We start from the raw sequence: 27,021 nt of genomic DNA on the forward strand, positions 1-27,021 counted from the left end.
GTTGTAGGTCAATCTAGTATTTGTCATGGAAAGTAAACATATTCTATTACTTTTGCGTATGTTGTTGGTGTCACATTCTACTGAACTGGAGCTGGTTATGAAAACTGAAATGTTGCTATTAGAATGTGGGGTTATCAAAAGTAATATAGATATTAAAATGTTCGAAAATGGTTGTTGTTTAAGGATAACAAAAAAACTTTGAAAGATACCATTAGATATGTAGAGTAAGCACTATTCGATCATAAGAACGGTCATTTTCATATGTGGACGGTTTACAATAATAAATGCTTGCATTGCTTCCCATTTCACCAAACACATCTTTGTTGTTTCTTTGCATATTTAGATAATACAAAATTTTCTGGAAAGATCAGTTTTTGCCACAGATGACGTCATATTTTTCACTACTTCATGATAGATCAAAGCGTACAACAGTATCACAAAGTATTCCCTTTGATGTGCATGGACATTTCTAAAAATGGACAGAAACAGATTTGAAGAAAAAATGTTAAGACATTATTTTAAAAAGTTGTGCGAACAGTTTTTTTTTGAAAGGGGACTTTTATTAACCGTATTTACAACTTATTATGTATCCACAATGTCATTTTATATAAAATGCTCAATCAGTCTTTTTTGTTTTAAGCCTTTTTGTCCACATTTTAATTATGTCATAAATCTAATTTTCTCGACATTGGCCATTGGCTTCTGTGTTGCATACGGCTGTAAAAATATAATGACGAAGAGTACATTTACGCCTAAAGGACTGTTTAAATATTCAGAATATGACGATTATTTAAAAAAAAATATTAAGTTTTATGTCGAATGGTAGATAAATACACACGTATGTTGTGATTTCACGTTGTTTGTTCCCCGTTTTCTGCTACCTAATCTTAATCGAAAGCTTTTATCGCAAGTTTTGAGTGAACCAATAACTATAACATTTAGAATTTTACATGGATATCTGTTGCAGATAGCATATTCATAGAAATTATAGTACTTGGTTGAACATGTATCTTAGCGCAGCTTTTTGTCTATGTCTAACCAAAATGTCACTATACCTAAAATTTGTATATTTTATTTATTCGCGCGTATATCATGCGAAAATGGAATGAATGGCTCGAACAGGCAATTGGTGTTGAGTCGATTACCTCGTATATTTAAAGATGTATCCATCCATCATTCTTGATTTTATCAGACCTATAATTACAGGTCTATGATTTTATCATTTCGATTTTTCTTTGGCTCAAATTTGTTATATATGTATAAAAATCGGAATAGTCATGTAATATTCCTGCAATCATGTTAAATTATATAGAGTGAAAGAGTGATCAAGTGAACCAAGAAATCACAAGAACAATTCCTTGGATAAAGACAAGACAGGGAAAACGTCATCACCCGGAATTGTCAGTCGCCCGTGTACGACTCTACTATAATTTACACTAACAACAGACAGGCATGGCGCTCTCACGGGGTAATATCCTATTTCAAAAGCTGCAGAAATTTCACACTCCACCATATTAACCACTTGAACTCATTGGCTGAATTATTTACATCAATGTACACATTTGTTGGCCATTTTAAATTTGCCACCGTCATTCATTTAAATTTGTGCATATAAACTCCCCCGACCGGTGGACTTTGAACCCTTGCAGAGCTAGCGGACTATATTATTAACTGTTAAGATTTATTCATGTTATTGAATTTATACCTTTATAACACATTCATGAACATTTGTATTTCAGGAGCTTATTATCATTCATGTTCTTGTGCACTTAAATTTCCTTAATTTTATCTTTAAAAACTTTCTGCCAAATTCTGGACTCTCTGACCACCGACCTGTAATTAAAGAGATGTGCAACTATAGAGTTAACCAAACAATTGATTCTGATTTCGTGAGAAGTAATGAAATCATGCGATGATAAGTTGCATTACAATACAGTGTCCTAGCTAGGGAAAAATGGAGGGGCGCAGCGCCCCTCTGCCATTATTGATTACCCCTTTAGTGCCCATTTACAATTACCTGAATGGCCCTTTAAGATTTCCACTCTTGTTAATAAATTACCCCAAGCCAATTAAAAAGTGTCACCTTCATTAACTACATCCTGTTGTAATTAACCCTTAGGTAAACCTCAGGTAATTATTGGTGATCAATCAGCTGACAAGGGTTACCCGATAATGATTGACAAGTAGAAAATGAATCCCGATTGGATCTGTAACAATGTTATGGACAGCCAATCATTGGTTAATAATTAATTTCTACTGCACAACTAATTTTACAAATATTTTCAAGGTAACAGGTCTAAATTTTGTAGATCTACTGGTATAAACTTGTTTGGTTATTCAAGATGTCAGTTACCTCCCTTATAATTTCAATATTTTAAAAATTTTCTCTATCTTCTACAGTAAAGGACATTTTCCATAAGTTGTAATTGCAATAGTTAAAGGAAATAATATTTCTTTTACTTACTTCAGATTTTGGTATTTAATTGGAGCAATATTGAATATTTGTGACATTTCATGCAACATTTCACCTCATAATAAGGCATTAATGTAAAGAATCACTTGCCCTTATCACCTCCTTCCTAAACTTGCTGCCCTACTGCAAGAACAATGACAATACTTGTTCACACAACAATTGATCAAATCAAAACTGATTTCCCAGCTCCTTCATAGAAGATCTGAAAGCTACTATAATACATTTACAGCATAATCACCTCTATATACACTGTATATGTGTTAAAATTCTACAAGCACTTGGTCTTCTGAGAAAGATCTTTCAATACAATAAGGGTGACATGCATGTATTGATCATGCAGTTGAATTTACTCAGTTTGCAAATTATGATGCGACCTTCATTTTCAAAAGTTGACAGGTAAGCAATAAGAATACAAATTACTGACTTAACACAAACATACAAAATCAATATCCCTTTTTTATTAAAAAAAAAAAAACATGCTACGTGTTAAAGTGCCTGCTTCCCTGCGCCCCTCTATTTTCAAATCCTAGCTAGAACACTGCAATATTCTTTGAAATTATTCACTTATGTTTAAATTGTGAACAAATTGAAGTGTTTAAATGATAAATAATGTATTTGAATGGATGTTTTTGTAATTCCATTGATTGAAAATTTAAAAAGGGCAAACGTTCATTTCCATGTAATGGTGATCGAGGAAGTGTCACATGCATATATATAAACTTTTTTATCATAAAACTTTCAAACCTTTCAAGGAAATGAGGGTTCATATAAATACTTCAAAATGTTACAGACAAATTGAAAGTTTGAAGGCCACTGTTAATCAAATGTTTGTCAGAACTGCCTGGAGTTGGTCGAAGCAGTCCTACTTAAATACACCTGCAGGTTAAAAATACGCCTGTAGAAGAAATGTACATGTATATGCCTGTCGGTTTTAATAGTTTAATTTAGAAGTAAAATCAATAAATATGAATAAATACATGTAAAATAAATACATTTATCTACTTTTTATGTAGTTATATCTTTTTGGGAGATTAGAAATGTAGGCTTGGAGTCCTGGGTCATAGTCTCCGTTCTAGCTACTTAAACATTAGTTGATTAAAATATTTAGGTAAAACAGAAAATATGAATGAAGTGAAAAATGGAAATAAAATAAAATATACTTAATTTTTGATTTCTTTGTCTTTTCTGAAAATTTGGAGCTAAAGATCCTGGTTCTTAAAAAAAATCTGTGAAATTACCATAAATTGTTTGCATATCAAATGTAGCATATAAGTAGAGTTTTCCTACCTGATGGATATCAAATATATTTCCCAGAAAAAAAAGTAGCGTTACAAGAGGCATGGAAATTGTAATAGTGATCCATATATTTACAGTGGAATGCAAATCGGCCATTGCATTACCTAATCCATTAATCCAATTAATCATCATTCTAATCACTCAAGCTGACAAAGCGTGCCACAAATGTGAGCTGAATTCACATGATCTAATTAGCAATCGTTAATGTAATTAACACAATAAAATCAAAATATGTTACTGGACTGATAACCATTCGCAAATGTCATATCCTTAAGTGCAGGGCTATAAATATGAACTTACTGCCAGTTCTAAATCAATTCCGAAAACCCTGTTCACATTCTTTGGACAATACTTCAATCTTTCTCAGGTCATGGGACATGGGTACCAAATCATTTTATCCTCTTACTTCCAACTTCTAGCAGGCCTGACATTTTAGATATTACGGATACTACTGAATTTCCTTCTCTTTCTTCGGCGACTGGACATTCTGACAGTTAGGCCCACGAGTCACATACGGACAGCATGATCTATGCAGACACTGAGACTGATGACCACATTGACCTACCACAGGTACACAGACATCACCTATTGTGCTTGGTCCTGTTTTTTTTGCATTGGGATGCACTTTATCCCACTTATTGTGATTTGTGGAATATTTCAAAACTGCGGGAACTTACAATGTATCACAAGACTTCTTGAAATTTACGAGTCTCAGGTTTTAGAAATTAGGAGTGCTCTTCACCGGAGGGGGGATTTACCTGCATTAATAGCTTGTATTCTGTATAGTGCTTTGGTATGATTATATATATTCTTAAATGTTTTCTGTATGTGTCATGATTTATTGTAGTTTCCATTTTTTTCTTGAACAATTTCTGTGTATGTGCTTGTATGTGCGTATGTATAGTGTCAAAATGTAATCTTTTACACCAGTGTCCACCACACTTTCCCTGAATTGCATGTTAAATAAGTCAGTACTTTTGTTTTCATCTCTCCTACTTTGGTAATTACATGTATAGTTATCTCATACACAAATACACATGCCCAATCATGATTGTCGAACGCCTGCCAGATTGTAATTTATATCGGCTAGTTCTACTTCCCATCAACAAATAATTTCCTGAAAGTATAATTTATTTGAACAAAATACATCTTACTAAGCTAATATAACATTATTTTCACAGTAAATACAATATTAATGCTACAGGCATATGCTTTTCTTCTACAGGCATATTTTAACCTGGCAGGCGAATGCAGGTGTATTTAAGTATGACCCAGTCGAAGAAATGATATAGTTTTTACAAACTTCTTTCCAAAAAAACTTTCTCTACTATGAAAGAAACTTTTTCTTATTATTATTACAAAGCATTTATATAGCACTTATTTAATCCAGATTACTCTAAGTGGTTAACATAAATGACCCATACTATAAATGCACAGAATAAATGATGCAATCAAATTAATTAAAAGATAAAGTTAAGAAGTTTCAAAGAAAAAGATATAGTAAAATATTTACACATGCTATGTGCAGGTATGTACAGGTATTAGAAATGAACATTAAAGTTAATGTACAGGTATATTAGATTTTAGAAATAGATATTAGAAGTGAACATTAAAGTTAATATCATAGAGATTTGATTTTAAGATTAATTAATAATGTGACTAAAGAAAGCTAAAAAATTAATATAAATTATAAAATAGAATTAAAAATTAAGTTTAGTAAAAGAGAACTATTTAAAAATTAGACTAACAATGAATAATGATAAATAATAATAATAATCTCCTTATTTAAACAGGATAACATATTTAGTTACATAACATTACAATATGGTCCTGCATTATATACATATATACAGCATAAATTATAAAGTTACAATATAGCAGTAAAAGATAAACAATGTTTGACTAGCAATACAAATAAACTAATGACCATAATATTGTTGTAAATACATTTTTTAAAAAGATTCTATGGTTGTACAATTTTTTAAAGTTTCATTCAGATCATTCCATAGATAACTACCAGAAATAATAATAGATCGTTTATAATACTCTGGTTTTGATTTTGGAATATACAATAAATTTTGGGTACTTTGTCTAGCTGATCTTGAACTAACTGGATGAACATATTTAAATACATTTATTTAATCTTGAACCATTTGATTTATTGATTTAAAAAAATAAGAATTGCCTTTCTATAAGCAAAATAATCTGACAATGGCATCCATTTTACTCTGTTCAAAAGTACAGCAGATGGTGTCATAAAATTTGCTCGTTCGAAATAATCCGAGCAGCACTTTTTTGTAGTTTAAAAATTTTATCAATATTTAAAGCATTTTTTGCACCTGAGCATTTTATACAGCAATAATTGAAATGTGGGAAAATTACAGTGTTAAAAACCTTAAGTAATGCAGAACTAGACATAAAATATTTCAAACCTCTCAAAACTCCTATTTTCTTGGATATATTTTTAGTTAAACAATCAATATGATATGACCAAGACTATGAACAATCAATGTTTACTCCTAACAGCTTAGCTACATCAACTGTTTCAATAACAATATTATTAACGTCAATATTTTGACAGTCATTGTTTTGTACCTATTAACATACACTGTGTTTTCTTAAGATTCATTGTTAATTTATTTTCTTTCATCCACTGCATTGAATTATAAAGATCTGCTTTTAATTTATTCTCAATCGTATCATTCGACTTATCTGAAACATTCTGTGAAGTGTCATCCACATAAATAGTAGCATATGAAAATTTTTAACATTTTGGATAATCATTTACATACACTATGACAATATTAAAACTAAAATAATTTTAAGAGAAAATACAAAATGTATATATATAAAAAAAAAAGCAGCCATGTTCTAATAAAGAAAAAAATCAGATCTACATTGTATATCTATCAATATAAAAGTTACAATTATAACATGCTACTTAAATACTAACATCAGTGTTCCTTGAATGTAGAGAGTTTATATTAAAGTCTCAGTTAATTACTTTTTTATTTCAAATCTTTTTAGTAATCAAGTCTTGTTTCCAGCTATGTGATAAAGCAGGATTTGGATGTCTTGCTACTTGCTATTTAATTACATGTCTGTGCTCTGACTTATTATTGCTCGATAAAAAACTGCACGTGGAAATGTTGAAATGATCCTTATAATAAAGTCTATATGATCAAATGACATTTTCTTCGGACTTGGTGTTCTTCTTGATCATACATGTATGTTATGGCAACAAATTCAGGAGGTGACCATTAGCCTCCCAAATGGCATACTTTTAGGTCTAGGATTTCTTGTCTATTTCTTTTTATTCTTTACTGAGTCTTTAACTATTTTTACTGCATATTTATTCAGTTTTGTTAACTTTTTGCTTTTCCCAGCTTTGCATTGCATTTAGTAAACATTGTAAAGTATAGGTCTAAAAGCCATCGCCCTCTCTTTTATTACAGCGGTGAAAGATGTATTTATTGTGTCTGCCAAGAGGACAGCCTTTGGTACATATGGTGGAAAACTTACAGGAAAATCATGTACAGATTTAATGGAAGTGGCAGGTAAAGCAGCACTACAGGCTGGAAATGTTAACCCCGAGGCTGTCAATGGGGTGGTCATAGGTAACGTTTTGCAGGTAAATATATTCAGTTAAGTATATGGCTGGCAATGGACAAATGTAACCCCTAAGGCTGTCAGTCAAATGGTCATAGGTAATATTCTGCAGGTTATATAGACATTGATGATAAGGAGTTGTCCATGTAATCTATTACAAAAATTTCTCCTTATCAAATGCAAATGGGAGAAGTTATTGCTCATTTCTCTCTCTAGGTTATGCACTGGGCTAATACATTCACTTTAATAGTATATTGACTGGCAATGCAAACCCTGAGGCTGTCAATGGGTGGTCATCCTGCTGCTCTTAGATAAATTCATTTTAGTACATGTATATAGTTGGCAATGTTAACTCTAAGGCTGTCAATGAAATGGTCATTAGTATCATTAGTAATGTCCTTCATGTAAATAGAGTCAGTTTAGTTTGTAGCTGGCAGTGTAAACCATGAGGCTGTCAATGAAATGGTCATTGGTATTGTCCTTCATGTAAATAGAGTCAGTTTAGTTTGTAGCTGGCAGTGTAAACCATGAGGCTGTCAATGAAATGGTCATTGGTATTGTCCTTCATGTAAATAGAGTCAGTTTAGTTTGTAGCTGGCAGTGTAAACCACGAGGCTGTCAATGAAATGGTCATTGGTATTGTCCTTCATGTAAATAGAGTCAGTTTAGTTTGTAGCTGGCAGTGTAAACCACGAGGCTGTCAATGAAATGGTCATTGATAATATCCTTCATGTAAATATATTCAGCTTAGTTTGTATCAATGGGGTGGTTTTACTATTGTATGTGGTAATTTTGATCCTAGGGGGCTGTCAATGGGGTGGTTTTACTATTGTATGTGGTAATTTTGATCCTAGGGGGCTGTCAATGGGATGGTTTTACTATTGTATGTGGTAATTTTGATCCTAGGGGGATGTCAATGGGGTGGTTTTACTATTGTATGTGGTAATTTTGATCCTAGGGGGCTGTCAATGGGGTGGTTTTACTATATAATGTTGATATAACGAATTCTCACCAGCTTTACCCTTAGTAAGTCTTTTATTTAAAAAAAATATTTATTTTTAACTATTCTTTGACTGCTTGATTAGGAAATCAAACTTACTCCTTAATTTTAGTCTGTAAAACAATACAAATATGTTGTATAGATGTCTAAAATAGGTTTTAAATGAGAACAATAAAACTGAAGAACTATTTAAGCCTGAAAAAATATTTTCTATTACTTAAAAGCAATTAATTTCATGTTGATATAACATTGAGCAAGCAGCATTCAGCATGGACTGCCAAAAGGTTTTATCACATACATGTAGTTTTCTATGCTTTTTTTAATTTCAGTCATCACCAGATGCTATCTATATAGCTCGACATGTTGGACTAAGATGTGGTGTACCTGTGCCAGTGCCAGCCTTAACTGTGAACAGACTTTGTGGATCTGGTTTCCAGGCTATAGTCAGTGGGGCCCAGGTATTTAATACAAGATTGTTCTAATAAATATATCACACAAAAAACCTTGTTTAAAAAAAATATAAAGCCTTAATAAATGTTAAGTCAATTTTAACAGACTGTTCCACAAAAAAAAATCTTATCTGAAGGAAAAAAGCATAATATTTCATAGTTACTTAATCTGTATCATTTTCATCTCATGCATACATACATTTGTACACTGAACCTTACAAAAAGGCAGCTGCCATCATTTTGGTTCTCTTGTCTTTAATTTTTTATGAAATCTAAAGACTCAAAAACTACTGTTGGGATTTCATGAAAATTTCATATGACATGTCTGAATGGTGTTAACAATATTTAAAGTGTTGTTTTGTTTGATATTTGAGATATTATGATAACTGCCTGAGCCAAAAATTGAACATAGAGGTTAAACAGTAATTTTTTTTCCTGCAAATTATCATAAGTAACAGCAGTTAAAAACAAGGGGCTCCCAGGAGCATAAATTAGTCACCTGGTTCATTTTTCACCTTTCAAGGGCAATAACTCATACAAGAAGTAGTCTGACAGCTTTGACCCAATGAAAATCTTTGTAGGCCTTATTAAAAAGATCATTTCATCAATTCTTATCTATCTATTATAGTTTTCAAAATAGTGGCTGAAATGCTTAAAAACTTTTTTCGCCTGTCAAGAGCAATAACAAGGAGTCATCCTATAATTTTGACCCAATGGAAACAATGGACGACAGATACCAAGTGGTGACAAAAGCTCACATGGCTTTATAGGCCAGGTGAGCTAAAGCGATGTTAAATTAATCAGGATGTAACCACATCTATCATCTCACAACAAACAAAAGTTCTTGATATTAGCAGTTTTTAAGTACTGGTGTCATATGATTATTCTTCATGGTCTATTGCAGGAAATCATGTTAGGAGATTGTAACATTGTATTAGTAGGAGGATCAGACAATATGAGTCAAGCACCATATGCTGTTAGAAACATCAGATTTGGCACCAAACTTGGACAAGAGTTGAAGGTATTCATTTTTATAGTACATTAGTATGATGACATCATTACATGGTAACTTATCATGATAGCATTGTTACATGTTATATATTGTATCTATACTTCACTGTTTATGTTGTAACAATGCTAATTCTATCTGAATTGTTTGCCAATATTTGACCTCCTTGTTAATGTTTGTCAGAATAGAATCTTCTTTTGTTGTATCCTTAACTTGAATGAATTATAGTATTTCATTGAATACAATACAAACATAAAATGGGGACAGTATTGACTTTGATACTACTTATGTGTGAAATATTTATTATAGCTTGAGGATACAATGTGGGCTGCCTTAACAGATTCATATACAGGGCTTCCAATGGCTATTACAGCCGAGAATTTAGCTGAACAGTATCAGATCTCAAGAGAAGACTGTGATAAATATGCTTGCCAGACTCAGGCAAGATGGAAACAGGGTAGGCAATAGGAACCATTTGTCCAGTATTCTATGATTCCACTTTTCTTCACCCAGGGCAAGTGCAATTTTGGTGAAGGAAAGTTCTTTATAATGTTTTACTTTCTCTTTGGCAAGTAAAGTAAAGAACTTAAATTTCTGAAAGGATTTGTTAAGTTTGGAAAGGAGACTTTAGTTGTGGAAAAGTTCATCTTCATTTGAAGTTTTCCCATGGAAACCTAAAATTTTAGATTGTTCCTAGGACACATGGAAGACAGACTTGGCATTGACATCAACTTGTAAGACACTGAGTTTGTAATACAACATAATTGATATTGATTATACTATGTTGCCTTATCACAAACGTGTTTACTTACACAGATTTTTTGTATTTTCTGCGGAATTTGACTTCAAATTATGCTCTACGGATTGTGAATCTCTCCATACTACCTTGGTTAAAATTTCAGAAAGTTCAGGATTTTACAGATCATTTCCATAGAATACTGTGAAAAATACTGATTGTCAAGTAGTATAAACAGATCTGTTATCAGTGACTTGATAGCCATCAAACTGAAATTTTTTGTCTATTTTCCACATTTAATTACCTTAATTCTGACTTACAAAGTCCATGTAAAGCCTTAGTTATTCATACTGATATAGGATATGAATTTTTATACCAAAAATTGACCTCATAAGTTGATGTACATGAACAAAAATGCTGTTGAATACATTTTGCATTTTTGTACAAATTTGAAAATAAGGATTTCACAGGAAACTTAATGTTTTCTCAAGTCATTTGAGAATTTGTACTAAAAGAAAACAGTCTGTAATTTATATTACATTCTAGCTCAAAATCAAAGCTCTGTGAACCATATGTAAATCAAAGCTCTGTAAACCATATGGAAATCAAAGCTCTGTAAACCATATGGAAATCAAAGCTCTGTGAACCATATGAACACTTTTTTATGATTCTAACAACCTGGAAGTACATTATATGTAGTTGTTTGCATGGAAAGTAAGAAAGTTCAGAGTTCTGGTAAGTGAATATGTTCTTATTTCAAAGTCAGCTGTCAGTACTTTGTTTTCATTTATCATAAAAACAATTGAATGCATTTTAACTTTTATGATCTATTTTTAAGATTTAGATATTTATGTCTATTTTAGCCCAAGACAGTGGTGTTTTCAAGGCAGAAATTACACCAGTGCAGGTTAAGGGAAAAAAAGGTATGTATCAAATAGTTACAGATTCATGTACATGTACATCAGTGGGTTAGAACTTTTATGTAACATCATCCTTGTCACTTTTGTTACCATTCATATATTATCTTAGGACTATTTATCTCATAATATTATACTTCAGTGCTCATCAAACTTTAAAATGACATTTAGAAATTAGTTTGTTCACTTATTACTGCCATTGTGCCTTTTTTAAACATGATGATACTTTTTGCAATACATGTACATCATGCCAGCTGATGTGACTTTGTCACAACTGAAAAATCTGCCTTTGACCTCCGACCTTTTCAGTCTTCTGACTTTAATAATGACAGTTCCATATTTCATTTTTTTAAAAACTTAAGCTACATTTTTTACACCCCCTCTCAATGAGTCGGTGGTATATTGGAATACCTTGTTAATTAGTCATTTGGTCATTTTATGGTATTAACATTGATTTGCTCTTTTGATCTTTATATAGAAATTAAAACACTATATTTAAAAGCAGTTTTTGGCATGACATGGCAAATGGAAACAATGGACACTATATAACGACGACAGACACCAAGTGATGACAAAAGCTCACATGGCCTATTTTGTTGGACATTTTTCGCTATATGGAATGGTAGAGATAATCTGTGAAATAAAAATTTTGGCTCCCAATGGATTGGTTGATTTCAAATTTGGTTTGTGGCTTTATACAGATAGGGCACATACTGCAAACAATTTTGGTTGCTGTTCAATATCCACTGCCTGTACAAGTGAAAATAGACCTAGCACAACAACGTACTCAAGTTCATGTTTGCAATGGTACATTGTGTACATTGTAATAAGTTGTAAAGTTATTTTATTAAATCAAAATCTGAATTGTACTCAGTTTTATTATGTATGTATAATTGATTTTTTTATATTGTTCTGGTATTTACAGGACCTGAAGCATTTGAGGTAGACGAACATCCCAGACCACAGACTACTATGGAATCATTAGCCAAACTTCCTCCAGTTTTTAAAAAGGGGGGAACTGTCACTGCTGGTAATGCTTCTGTAAGTTAATAATGAACTTTAATAATTAGTCAATAATTAGAAACTGATGCATGTTAATATTGGGTATAGTTAGGTGACCTGTCCCTGTAGGGACATTTGTAAGTTATGATTGGGCCTTGTTAATGGATGGAGACTGTTTTGACTCATTTCATACAGAATCTACATTGATAGTTGATCATGAAAATTTCTCACATCAGGAGAAATAAATTTTCGATATTGAGGCTTAAAATTTATTTCTCTTGATGTTAGAAATTTCAATATTGACTACTTATCAAAACAGCAATTTAGGCGTCTTTCAGCATATATGTCATGTGGGAAATTATAGCTATCATCCGTCTATGAGTATGACGTCAACAGTTGTTATGGGAGAACAGTGTAAGAATTGTCACAACATTGCTTTTTAACCAATCGCCCTTTTTATAGACAATGTGATATGATCACACAACAACCAATCGCCCTTTTCTGTTTAAGCCAATCAGCACCTGAGAACTCAAATCTCTCAAAGAGGTGAGAAATATTTTTTTCACACAGGTCAAGAAGTGTGAAAATAGATAAAAAAATTAGAAAAATTACTTTCTAACTTTAATAAGATGCAACTTTAATTGTTAGTTTCTTCACTAATAAGTTGTTTTTCATCTGTTTCTGTATTTGCATCATTTTTAGGTCAGCTTGTACTTCATAGATATGGTTACTTCTTAAAGTTTTTTACTACACTATTATTAAGAAATTACACACTAAAAATAAGGAAATTATTGTGATTTTGTTGGTTAAGTCAAAAATTTATTCTTGAATTTTTTTTACTTTGAGAAAAATTGTACATCAGTAGAAACATCTGTAGTAAAAGTTTTTATTATAGTGATTTAAAGTCAGTAACATTTTTTGACAAAAATGAAAATATCGCAGTAGTTTATTAGTTTACAGTGTTGAAATTGTGCTAATGAAATAGAGCATAACAGCTGAGATGATATTGTATTGGTTGTAGGGTGTATGTGATGGTGCTGCAGCTTTGATATTAGCCAATGAACAAGCCATTAAAGATCACAATCTGAAACCTCTGGCCAGACTGGTGGCATATGGCACTGCAGGTATATACATGCTGGCACCCGAGCGGACTTATGTTTTGAATTATAGGAATTGATTTTCAAAGTATTATGATTTTTTTAAAATTTTGTAAAGAAGGTTCAGGCTGTCATTTGCTCATTTCTGAGGAAATACTGCACAGAATTTTCCAACGTGTACACGTACATGTAATAATTTATGTGAATTCTTTATAGCTGTAGCTACAGTTCATTGTATAAGATGTAAACCAGAATTTTTCCCCTTTTCAAGAAAATAAAATGAATGAAAATGACAATTTTTCATCCATGCACATAATTACTCTGTTTTGGAGGTCAAGATAATAGTATTTTTCCTGGGGGACAGCGTTAGTTTAGTGTAGAATGTAAATAATCTGGGTTACACTCTATGGTATTGTAACAGTAATCAACATGAATAGAAGCTAAATAAAAGATGATATTATTCTAATATAAGATAATTGTGGGCTCATCCTTTAAAATATTACCAAAATAATGAACCCTTATCCCCAAACACCAAATATTTCAATAATTAATTTGTATTTATATATGAATAGGACATATGAATGCTTAGCAAATTTTGGTAAATTTAGTCATGTGCAAATTTTCTCTCAAATGTAAATTTTCATCATGAGAATGGGGCTTAAGTTGCAGGTTTCCTTATTTGATTTTAATTGAATCTGCATAACTTCATATAATAACACACATTTATCTTTTATTGACTATTTAAAAAATAGTTTGGTAACATTTTTGATCAGTTTTTGTAGAGAGGAACCATTTATTATACAATTTTGACATGAATAAGTTGCATGATCTTAGTTCTAATATCTTTTACCATGAAGCCTTTTTGCTACATAATTATATTTTATGATAGGTTGTGATCCAAAGATAATGGGTATTGGTCCAGCTCCAGCATCCAGAGCTGCATTAAAAGCAGCTGGTAAAGAGATTAATGATATGGATATTGTAGAGGTATAGACTGCAGTTTACAATATGGAAGTTTCTTCTCAGTCAGACATTACCAATACCTATCTAAACAAATGTTTATAAGTCCAAAGATGCTTTGCTTTTATTACATTTTTATACCTGTCCACATGTAGTGGCAAGTTGTTATTTGATACCTTCCAAAAAGATTATAACCACCAAAATGTTGTGTCTCTCTCCCAATAATTCCAGATGATAAGCATTAATGAATTCTTTTTTTTTTTTAAAGTTATTTAGTACCATAAAATACACATGAACAGATCTTTTTTACATGTACCCTGTGAAAATTTAGTTTTTGGTACTGCATTACAAATGAAATTTAAAGTTAAGGCCATAATGAAAAAAATTCCTGAATTCTCATTCCCACCCGACCCGATTTTTCATGTTAATTTTGTGAGTTTTAGTACTAGGGCGAAAAGAAACCTAAAATGAATAAGTACCTTCATTATAAAATACTTGATACATAGAGTGTTAGAAATATCCTGAGATATCCTGAAATGTGGTTTACAGTAATCTTATGTCAACCTTCTCCATATTAGATTGGGTTTTGGCATGACATATTGTAGGTTCCTACACTGCATTTCCATTTTAGTCCTTTATTGTCAGTAAATAAAGAATTTTACTGGATCTGCTATAGTGCTGTAGACACTTTATGACTGATCTATTTAATGGTTAAAGAAGCTTTTCTCACTATTACCTTGCCATTGCAAACAATAAGAATTATTTGATATTTATATGGGGCTCCTGGAATGGAATATTTTGTCCTGGGTTTCTGATTTGCTTAAATTATTTATCTGACATTTTGTTTTTCTTTCCATCTGCACATTTTTTTTATTAGTACTCCACTAAGAAAATATCAAATGGTATCTTATTATTTTAAATTTGCCCTGTTGCTAATTCCTTATTTTGTAATCATAAACTCTGGTCCAGCTAATGCTGAAGGGGACTTAGGTTTGCACTCCGTCCGTCTGTCAGTTCGTCAGTCACACTTGGTTTTCCGGACTTTTTTTTGTAATGCCTCATCCAATTGATTTCATATTTTGTATATAGTCTTATCATGACAAGTTACAAGTTAAATTCGAATGACATTATGGTTGAACAATTTTTACAGAAGTTATGGCCCCGTGTAGGTCCGGGTGTTAAAAGAATAGGCCTGCAGCAGTGCTAAGCTTGTCGTAAAAGGCGACTAAATAGTGCTCAGAACCCTAGCCGGGGGCTAGGGCACTCTGCCCACAGAGCAACTGGGATGTGTGCCCCAGGTGGTGGAATGTTGGGAAAGACGCCACGTTCCTCACATGTTTAAGAACCCTACTGTGGTATTCTCCCAGAGTAGGAACCATAGGTCCCATTCCTTTTTCATTTCATCATCATTTCATGTTCATTTAATCATCAATTTCATGTTCATCATCTGAATATAGCTGAAATATTGCTGCTCGGACGTTAAACCCCAACAAACAACAAACAAATACAGAAGTTATGGCCCTTGGACATAGAAAATTTCATGAAATTTTATGTTTTTTGGACTTTTTTTTGTAATGCTTCATCCAATTGATTTCATATTTGGGATATAGTCTTATCATGACAAGTTACAAGTTAGGTTTGAATGACCTTACAGTTGAATGATTTTTTACGGAAGTTATGGCCCTTGGACATAGAAAATTTCATGAAATTTTGTGTTGTCTGGACTTTTTTTTGTAATGCTTCATCCAATTGATTTCATATTTGGGATATAGTCTTATCATGACAAGTTACAAGTTAAGTTCGAATGATGTTATAGTTGAATGATTTTTACAGAAGTTGTGTCCCTTGGACATAGAAAATTTCATAAAATTTTATGTTTTCCAGACTTTTCTTTGTAACGCCTAATCCAATTGATTTCATATTTGTTAGCTAGTCTTATCATGACAAGTTACAAATTAAATTTAAATATTATTGCGGCAAAATGGTTCATATGGAACTTATGGCCCTTTGACATAGAAAATTACATAAAATTTTATGTTTCATCATTTTGATGCAAATTGCTGCTGTCATTGTAGAGTTATTTGCCCTTTAATTCATAATAATGAAGTTTTTTTCAACTTTCCAGGTGATAGAAAGAGAATGCCTTTATGCAGCTTTCTGTAATGCAAAAATGTTATTATCGACTGTAAAATGAAGCTCAGGTTTGATTTTGATGGAATTTGCTTTTGCTGTTCAAGAGTTATTTTCTCTTGATTTTTAAAAAATAAAACCATCCATTGTTAGTTCACATATATAAAAAAAATCTCATAAAGGCAATGAGTTCAAAGGCCGAAAGGGGACACTGTATAGCATCAATAGTACTGTCAGAATGCTTGTTTATATCAAGTCATGCTGTCCATAAAAAATCCAATGTTTATTCCATAAATATATATATATGTATGCTTATTTGAGGTTTCCCATGTTAAATTTTGTGAGACTTTTCCTTATGTTTATTTGGGTCATAATGCTATAGATTACTTAGATCAATGTAATCTTCAGTTGCAAATTGTTCAGAATTAAGGTAACATTAAGATTGACAGGGACTATGTGGTGCATTGTCAGTAGATTGACTGGACTATGTGGTGCATTTTCAGTAGATTGACAGGGACTATGTGGTGCATTTTCAGTAGATTGACAGGGACTATGTGGTGCATTTTCAGTAGATTGACTGTACTATGTGGTGCATTGTCAGTAGATTGACAGGGACTATGTGGTGCATTGTCAGTAGATTGACAGGGACTATGTGGTGCATTGTCAGTAGATTGACTGGATTATGTGGTGCATTGTCAGTAGATTGACAGGACTATGTGGTGCATTGTTAGAAATGCAGATGTGCATACTACACCACCATTTTGATTTAGCAAATTTTGTAGAAATTATGGGTCTTGTTCTATTCATAGCATGTTTCATTTTTTTTTATATTTATTATGCTGAAATGTTATAAAATGTAGATGTGCTTACTACTCTAATATTTCAATTTAACAAATTTTGTTGGTGATAAGGGACTTAAAACTGTTTTCAGCATGTTTCACTAATATTGTGACATTGTCGACACAAATCTTCTGTAAGCTATTGACAGATGTCATTGAATTATCTGGTGTGTCACATGGTTAAGAAGTGTAGATTGCATACTACACCACTATTTCAACTTGGTGAATTTTGTTGAGAGTTATAGGACTTACTTGATGAATTCTTTTAACATTTGGTATGATGTATTGTATGAAAATTTAGATATGCATACTACTCAGCCGTTTTGTTGGAGTTGTTGGTATTTCAGGTTAACGAAGCGTTTAGTCACCTTTCCATTTGGTAATTTCAGGTTAACGAAACGTTTGGTCACCTTTCCATTTGGTATTTTAGGTTAACCAAGCGTTTGGGCATCTTTCCATTTGATATCTCAGGTTAACTAAGCATTTGGTCACTTTTCCATTTGGTAATTCACGTTAAGGAAGCGTTTAGTCACCTTTCCATTTGGTATTTCAGGTTAACCAAGCCTTTAGGTTAATGAAGCCTTTAGTCACCTTTCAATTTGATATTTCAGGTTAACGAAGCATTTAGTCACCTTTCGATTTGGTATTTCAGGTTAACCAAGCCTTTAGGTTAACGAAGCCTTTAGTCACCTTTCGATTTGGTATTTCAGATTAACGGAGCATTTAGTCACCTTTCGATTTGGTATTTCAGGTTAATGAAGGGTTTAGTCACCTTTGGATTTGTTATTTCAGGTTAATGACGTGTTTAGTCACCTTTCCATTTGTTATTTCAGGTTAACGAGGCCTTTGCACCTCAGTACCTTGCTGTAGCCAAAGAATTAGGATTAAATAATGACATTAGTAATATGTCTGGTGGTGCTATAGCTCTTGGACATCCCTTGGCAGCTTCTGGTGCTAGAATAACAGGACATCTTGTTCATGAATTACAGTAAGTTATATCTTTCCTTAAATTAGTACTCAAACTCGCAATTTCCAGCAAACACTCTACAGTTAGTATCAATTAGAAAATTCTCCACCTTTTTACAGTTATTCTCATTATTGTATTCCACTGTTTTTCTGTCTACATGTTAAGACATGATATTTTTCCGCTATTCTCATTTTGTCCTGTCAATAACTTGATGAATTGGGAATGGTTCTCTGAAATTGTACCACAAGTTGTCATACCAAAAAGGAAGGCAGAAATAATTTTGGGGGTTGTGACTCAAACTATATAGGAACAGTGGGACCAGAAACTAGATTTTTTATAATGTCCACCACAAAAGAAGGCTTGGAATAAATTTGGTGGCTTTTCGTGATGTCTGTATAACAACTTTGCTATAAGTAATTGAATCTCTCAGAAGTTGTACCATAGGAATGATGGGCCAAAAAAGTGTTTTCCTAATAATGAGTGAAACAGAATGTATATGTGAAATTGTACCAAAGATGCCATACTCCAAAAATAAGTCTGGGATTGAGTTTGGGGATTGTGCTTCGGGAATAAGGGTCACTGCAATTCTGATCAAATTATTTTCATGTGTCAAATATCAAATTTCAGAGCTGTATCAAGCTTGAATGGTGTGTCCACTCATACTTGCCACAACTGTTCAGGGTTCATCCTCTGGAGTTGTATCAAGCTTCTCCCTGAGAAGTATTTTATTGACCTTATAATCAACTGTTATCTTCATATTATACACCTATTCCATAATATCATTTTTTTTATGATAAAACATATATTTATTTTTTTCTAGATAAAGGAATTTTATATTGAGTTTTATAGTATGGTTGGTGTTAATAGCGTTGTTTAAAAGTTGAATTTCATTTGTTTTCAGTCGGCAGAACAAGAAAATTGCCTTAGGATCTGCATGCATTGGTGGTGGTCAGGGAATGACAGTTATAGTTGAGAAATGCTGACAAATGACAGTTGGTGTGACATCAGTATTATGTTGACCAATCATCTTTTCTTAAATTGAACTCAGTGGATCAAAAATGTGATTTTTAAATTGTTTTCTATGGCTGTGTTAATTGGTGGAACAATTCAGTTGATTGTGCTGCCCATTAATTATTTGTTGTTAATAAGTGCATCTTATCATTATTCATGCATTTTTGGTGCAACCAATCTACATGGTGATATTCATTATTTATATACACATTATAAATGGATTAGATATGGAGACTTGTTTTCTTATTTTTTATATTTACATATGTTTAAGATTCATATTTTGGTTTTGAATGGTATCATATTTTTGCTTGATTCATGACAAGCATTGTATGTGAACAGCTATGGCCATACAATGTCTTTGGTCAAAATCAAATCAAGAAGTGAAAACAAACACAAGGTCAAAATTTATGTTTTCTAGAGCACATACAAAAATAAAAATTGTTGTTTTGAAATGTTGTTGAAAAATTGTGAAAACAAATTCAGAAAAATTCTTCATTTCTTAGATCAATAATCCATGTGTAACTCTTAACTCTCACATACCAAATCAGGATTCCAAGGGCAATAACTCAAAATTTATTCTATTTGCATAAACTGACTGCAGCTCATTTTGATGAATTCATACCTTGGTTGATTCATTTTCAAAATAAGTCTGGAAAACTTCTTGGGCAGGAACAGTTGTTTGATTGAAAATGATTTGAAGCTTACATTTGTTATAACCTATATTTCTTTGCTGTTATAGGACTATAATCATAACATTTGAAAACAAAAACCCATAAAATTAAATGCATATAAACCTTGATACACATAGTAAACTGGTACTAGATCTGATCATCAGTTTTCTGTTATGGTTCAGGTTTTGTTAGATCTCACACACACAGAAAACTGGTACTAGATCTGATTGACAGTTGTGGGAGATTCATGAGAGACAAAGAGTAATCGAGGGAACCAAGGTTATAGCGGTAATCAAAAGAATGTAATCCAGGGACAAAGACCAGACATACACAACAAAGAACATAAAATAACTAAAATCATACATACAAAGTAACAAAAGTAAATGAGCAACTTGGACTCCACTAAAAACTGGGAGCATGGACCAGGTGCACCAGTAGGGTAAGCGTCCTCTGCTTTTCTAGAAACACTCGCCGAGTTGCTCACAAAAAAGTCAAGTCCGGGGTAGCCAAACGAGGAAAGGAAAACTATGACCCATTGAATAAATCAGTTTTCATGGTGCTGATGGATACACCATAACGATCCAAGAGTTCATGATGACGACCATAAAACTTCTGTAGTGATGACTTCAATCTTGTAGCTACATAACCCTGTTCCAGAAGCCTATTTGTTAGAGTTCTAGCGCGATACAAAAAGTCTGCGCAGTTTCGGCAAGCTCTGGCATAACATATGAGTTGTGATATGAATACTCCATACGCAAGAGCCGAAGGGATGTTGCCACAGATGAAAGGAAAGTTGACAATTCTGAATAAAAAGTCATCACATTTGTCGTAAAGTTTTGTCAATAGTTTTCCTTTACCATCGATTTCTAATGTAGGTCAAGATATGAGGCTGACTTCACAGTGTCTGCAGTATCCTTTATCTCAAGTTCTTTTGGGTAGATGCGATGTATCAAATCCCCGAAATTAGGATTGTTTAAAGATAATACGGCATCTATACAGCGGAAACTGAGATTGAAGGATCTAGCCAAACGATATTCTTTCTTTCTGATCAAATCAGCTATAAAGTCAGTCTCATAAGAGTGAAGGAATAGGTCAGCAAGTAAAGGAGCACAATTTGTTCCCATTGGAATGCCGACTGTTCGTTGAAAAACACGTCCACCACACTGGACAAACATGTTGTCGATTAAAAATTCCAGCATTTTGTAAACATCTTCCTCTGTATATTTGGAAGATGATTTGAAATTATTTCTTACAAAGTATGAGGAATCTCTACCAAGAACTATATATTTGTATCTAGGTGTACCATCTTTGTTGGAAAAACAACGATGTATAATGTTTTTAAGTCAGGATTTTAACTGAGTATGGGGAATAGAAGGAAAAGATCTTTCGAATTTTTCAGGATCCACATTGAATTAATACCGCTACGGAAGTAACAAGTGTTGTGGTAGGACTGCAGATCCTCTTTGACAGTTGTGAGTATAGGAGTTAAAAGTTTTGAAAGAGGTTTGGTGGTACATTTTGCAGATCCAGCTATGAAACGTTGTTTGCATGGATTCTTGTGAAGTTTAGGAATCCAGTACATAGACGGTAAATCACAATCATCTTCCTTGGTAGAGAGACCAAAAGAGGATAGCACAGATTTATGGTTTTCCACAATCTCTTCTTTGGAGAGAGTGGTAGCAATGTAGGTCTTATTGCTGCTATTATTTTCTACGTCTACCTCTGATTATAAACATTGGATATAAAACGTTTTGCAGACAAAAACAATGTTGTTTTGGGCTTTGTCTGCTGGTACGACAACATATTTGTCATGTATGTTTTTGCTACATCGGGGTCTTTGAAAACTGATGTAGCCTTGGCATTCATTGACCTACTTAAAACTTTCATTCATTTCAAAATTAAAGACCTCACGGCCTTTAATCACTCTGACAGAGAATCAATGTCTTGTTCTTGTTTAATCCATTTTCTTGCATAGTCCTCCATGGCATCCATAAGAACTTTAAAGTTATAATTCCAATTTATGGAGCGTGGTTCACGGTACTTACATTCGATAAAGGGCTCGAAAATGAAATGGTAGACTTATATTATATAATTTTTCAAGTATTTATAACATGTTAATGGTATGTTACTAGTTAGACAAACTTTTCTTATGAAAACTTCATACATGTAATAAAGAAAATGCTAGTAAAAACCAAAAATAAGTACAAAATTGTTTATTAAAAGCCTTTATATTGCTGCTATAATTACTTTACATCATTTACATATATGGAATGTCTGAAGTATGTATGTATCACCTACCAATATCAAAAACTATCTGAAAATTGTGCATAAACTAAAATAAAAATAAACCTTTGCTTGAATTTCATGAAAGTCTGTCTGCTTGAAAAAATAAAAATAATTCTAACTCTTATATAAAAGTATAAAAAGATGTTTAATTTAATATAATTGATAAAATTGAAGATTATTTGTAAAATTTGAAATTCTGTATCACGTTATACAGTAAAGATATTAGTTTGATATGAATGAATGAATAGTAAGTACATGTATGTATTATTTCACATTGGTAAAATTAAAATTGATTGATGGTTTTATACAAACATCTGGTTTATTAATTAAATGCGTCTATACACAATATATGAAGTAAAAAAAAAAGAATTATATACATAGGAAGGACATGAAACAAGAGCAAAAAAATTTGACATGGTTGATTAATGTATAAAACCTATAATTTCACAACTTCTAAATTGCCTACAGGAGTTATTTCAAGTTGGTGTGTAATAAAAAATAGGACTTTACTAATTCATATTCATACATGTCCTAAAAGTTGCTACTAGGTAGTGATAAAGAAATTTTTGTAGAAAGAGAACCACAATTTAATAATGAATTGCTGAAGTAAAGCCATTATAATGTTTGAAAAAATGATATGATCCAATTGTAAATATTTAAGAATTGACAATAATAAAAATTTTGTCTATTGAAAAATAACATGAATTTTCCAATAGACAAAATTTTGATTATTGCCAATTTTTATACATTAATTCTAAAGCATATTTTTATCTTTAAAACATGAGAAAAGTAGCTCTGAATTTAACTGAATAGGGGTGTGGCAATATTTTTTTTATCCATCAAGATATAACAAAATTATTTTAGCCAATCAGATTACAGTATTTATCTCAAATTAATTTATATAACATTACAAAGAAGGACAAATAACCATGAAATTCTGCAGAAAATGTTTAAATCTGTTCACATGAGTTTTCTAGCCATATATGTAAAAACAAGGCACAAAATTGTCATTGGTAAAAATCTATGTGACAGTTTTTCAGCAGAGTTGCATCCATTCCAATCATTACAAAAACAATATTTGATCTTGTCATTAGTCAGTTTTCCAGGATTCCAGAAGTCATTGTTTCTTGCTGGTAAACAATATCCATGACGACGTAAATTTGGCATTCTTAATCTGTGTCGTGTTGATTTCATTAAAACATTTTCACATTCTCTTGTGATGTAGGTTTCACCTGAAATGAAAATTAAGTTTCATTCTAAGAAGTAGGAAATGAACAAGAATTATTTTCAAAGTTTTTTGGTTCATGTATTTAAAGTTGAAAAATTTTAGCAGCAAGGTTGCTTACCCAAGTGAGAAGAACAGAAGTATTATTGTTTCATAGTTGCAGACAATGGTTGTTTTTAACATCATTGAACACTAACCAGTCTTCCAGGATGTCTTAGTTTATTAGTTCAAAGTGGTTGATAGCATGACAGTTTGTGATTTGCTTTAAGTGCTTAATACCTATATATGTACTTACTGCCAACTTGTTCTGTGATTTTAACACAGAATTCAGAGTCTCCACAGTCTTTCCATGGGAACATCCACCAATTAAGCTCATCACCACATCCACCCATAGCGCTGAAACATCTGTGGCACATGATAGCTGAACCTGTAATTACATGTACAAAGTAATTTAAAGTATGAAGATTTGTGTCTTTTCATTACAACATTCCCTAATCAACAATTATGAGGCATTCCAGAGCCATGTGAAGATTGCTATAGATTTAATAAATAATATGTACCCACATTTGTACACATACACATACATGCATGTGATGTAAGTAAATAATTTGTTCTCAATTTAAGTGATACTGAATGACTCGGGTACAGTGAATGAAAATCTGTTAAATAAAACAAGTGAAATCAGGTGGTCTCATACAAATGTAGGATGAGCTTGAAAGAATATTAAAGGGAAGCAAGATTCCAGCAAAAATCATTAGAACATACAATTACATGTACATGTATTCCAAGGATTAAGTCTAGACAAGAAAAACAGAAAATGAAATAACCAATTTAGGACCAAATAACAGGTACAAGGAAGAGGAGAAAATGAGCAACCAGGGCTCCACTAAAACCAAGAGAATGGACCAGGTGCACCGATCTTCTGCTTTGGAAGAAATACCTGCAAAGTAGCTCATAAAAAGTCTTGTCTGTGGTAGATGAAAGAGAAAAGAAAAACTATGACACTGTCACACTATGAACAAATCTATTCTCATGGTACACTGTAACAATCCACAAGTTCATGACGACCATAAAATTTCTGTAGTGATGACTTCAACCTTGTGACAACATAACACTGTTCCAGAAGCCTTATTGTAAGAAGTCTAGCGCTGTACAAAGTCTGCATACAACTCAATATGCAAAAGTTGCCACAAATAAAAGGAACTTAGTTGACAGAGAAGTCATGGTGTTTGTCGTATAATTAGGTCATGAGTTTTCTTTTTCCATTGATCTCTAAGTGTAGGTCAAGATATGCGGCTGACTTCATAGGTGTTTGTAACGTGTCCTTTCTAACTAAAATGTACAATGTCTGCTACGCCATATTTTACAGAACTTTGTCTTTTGTTTGTTAAACCACCGATTTAATCTTTTATCTCATTGTAACATAAGCCTACTGGTTCAGATAAAAAAGTAAGACCAAATTAAAAAATATGTACGTTTCCAATTACCGGTATACCCTACCCACACTTGTTTTTAACTAAATATAATGTACCAGAAGTTTTTTTCAAAACTTTATCACTTTGCGCAATAAACATTATACACATAGAAAATTTATGTTATTTTTCAAAAGACAAAATTTTTATTATTGCAATTCTTCAATAGAAGACACACCTTTTATTTTTGCTTAATGTCATTTACTTTTTCTGTCTTAAAATAGAGTTGGAGAAGTGGAATCCCTCTATTGTTTGAAAATTTTTTTAATTTCATGCATTTTTGGTCATTGGTCAATAAGAGCATGGACCAGAATCCCCTTTCCAAAACGTCTGGTTGCACACCTTTTGGCGATATCACCAATTAATTGCTCTCAGGAAAAGATTGGAAGGGGTTTGAAAAGGAACCTTCTGAGTTATGTAAAAAAAAATTGGACAAAGGGCATTTAGTGCCTTTCTCAGTGGCCTACATGTAGAATACAACTAACTATTATTCCGCTTGCATGTTAATTGAGAATTTTAAGGCTTTAATGATTAATCCATAACAACTGATACAACTGATAAAACAGAAGGAGGATTTCTGAAAGTTCTGGCACTACAGGGATAAATCAAAGACTGATGACAGGTGTATGATATTTACGAGGTATTTTTATCACGTATGAAGCTAGAACTATGACACTGTGGTGGTAAACATGGCACAGATCTTTGGCATAACGTGGAGTTGTAATATATAATTATGTAAATCATATGTGAATATAAAGTATTAAAATTAACAGTGCAAGAAGTCTCTAACAATATTAGCGACTTAAAAAAGCCTTGAAGTTTACCAAAATTAAGAAATTCTGTTAACTTTCAATTATTTCCACCATATTTCGACAAAGAAATATTAATAATTAGTGTCCGCATCTTCACATACAATGCATTTAGTAAATATAATTCATTATTACATACTGTATCATATACATGTATACGAGAAAATTGGGTAGGGGATAGGTTCTAGGAGTAAATGTGTCCGAAAAACAACAACTTTTACAATTCTCATAACAGCCAACTTACAGGATTTAATTATGTTTTCACGATTTTGATCATCTGTTCCACATACACGATATTTCAGGTCAAAATTGTCCCAAAACCAGATTTAGTCATGATACATGTGGATTTTTAAAAGTTGGCAGTTATTCATTCTTAGCAGTTCTTTGTTCTGGCTTTATTGCACATTTATCAGTACTTATAGTACCTGTTACAATCAAATACAACTTTTGAAAAATACCGGAAGTCAATGTACATGTAAATAGATGGTTTAGATTATTCCTAAATTATCATGTGCCCTCATCACAATTACAGGTGCAACGTACACTAACTAATTAATTTACCTTCATAAACAAAGCTCAGTATCAGCGACACAAATATCAAAATATATGTTTTCATCTTTTTCAAAATGTCACTATTGTTGTTCTACATGGCGGAAGTGTCACAATTGAGTCACCTGTATGGATTTACCTGCGCAGGTGCGAAACACAGGGGAAGGAACCGAAATATCACAGGTACAATATCAAAGTACTAAAGGAGTATATTACCTGCATAGTAAGTAAGTAAGTTTTATTGAAATAAAGACCAAACATTGATTTATCATCAATTAACAAAGAAACATGTGTACATATAAACATAAACAAATACAGGTACAATCAATGTCAATGCAAATATAAAATATGTGTTGCAATAAAATCCCAGCTGAGGAATTGAGTTATCTATCGTGGACCATTTTTAGCACTATTATAACAAACTCTAAACACAAAATCATGCAATATAAATACAATGGTTAACTGTTTTGTTTATATTCTTTATTGACAGTATACATGCTGTTTACACCAGAAA

The 27,021-nt window shown here is 32.3% G+C and overlaps 2 protein-coding genes across 2 annotated transcripts; one reads left to right on the top strand and one right to left on the bottom strand.

The window, feature by feature from the left end:
- The first annotated feature begins 1,336 nt into the window (after positions 1–1,336).
- On the top strand, positions 1,337–19,727 carry LOC148608885 (3-ketoacyl-CoA thiolase, mitochondrial-like). Its single transcript, XM_088540776.1, has 11 exons — positions 1,337–1,468; positions 7,225–7,400; positions 8,708–8,836; positions 9,732–9,848; positions 10,146–10,293; positions 11,436–11,495; positions 12,415–12,530; positions 13,513–13,615; positions 14,478–14,575; positions 18,351–18,505; positions 19,386–19,727. The coding sequence occupies exons 1-11, from the start codon at positions 1,453–1,455 to the stop codon at positions 19,465–19,467; spliced, it is 1,200 nt and encodes a 399-aa protein (XP_088396902.1). The 5' UTR covers positions 1,337–1,452; the 3' UTR covers positions 19,468–19,727.
- A 2,637-nt stretch (positions 19,728–22,364) lies between these two features.
- LOC148608886 (UPAR/Ly6 domain-containing protein crim-like) lies at positions 22,365–26,662 on the bottom strand. The gene is made up of 3 exons (XM_088541009.1): positions 26,520–26,662; positions 23,973–24,104; positions 22,365–23,684 (listed from the first exon to the last, which is right to left on the bottom strand). Exons 1-3 carry the CDS (start codon positions 26,572–26,574, stop codon positions 23,413–23,415), a joined length of 459 nt encoding a protein of 152 aa, XP_088397135.1. The 5' UTR covers positions 26,575–26,662; the 3' UTR covers positions 22,365–23,412.
- Between the last annotated feature and the right edge of the window lie 359 nt (positions 26,663–27,021).

This window comes from Perna viridis, chromosome 8, assembly GCF_037379345.1.
Source record: "Perna viridis isolate PV_CMFRI_1.1 ecotype Kerala chromosome 8, ASM3737934v1, whole genome shotgun sequence".
Classification (NCBI taxonomy): domain Eukaryota; kingdom Metazoa; phylum Mollusca; class Bivalvia; order Mytilida; family Mytilidae; genus Perna; species Perna viridis.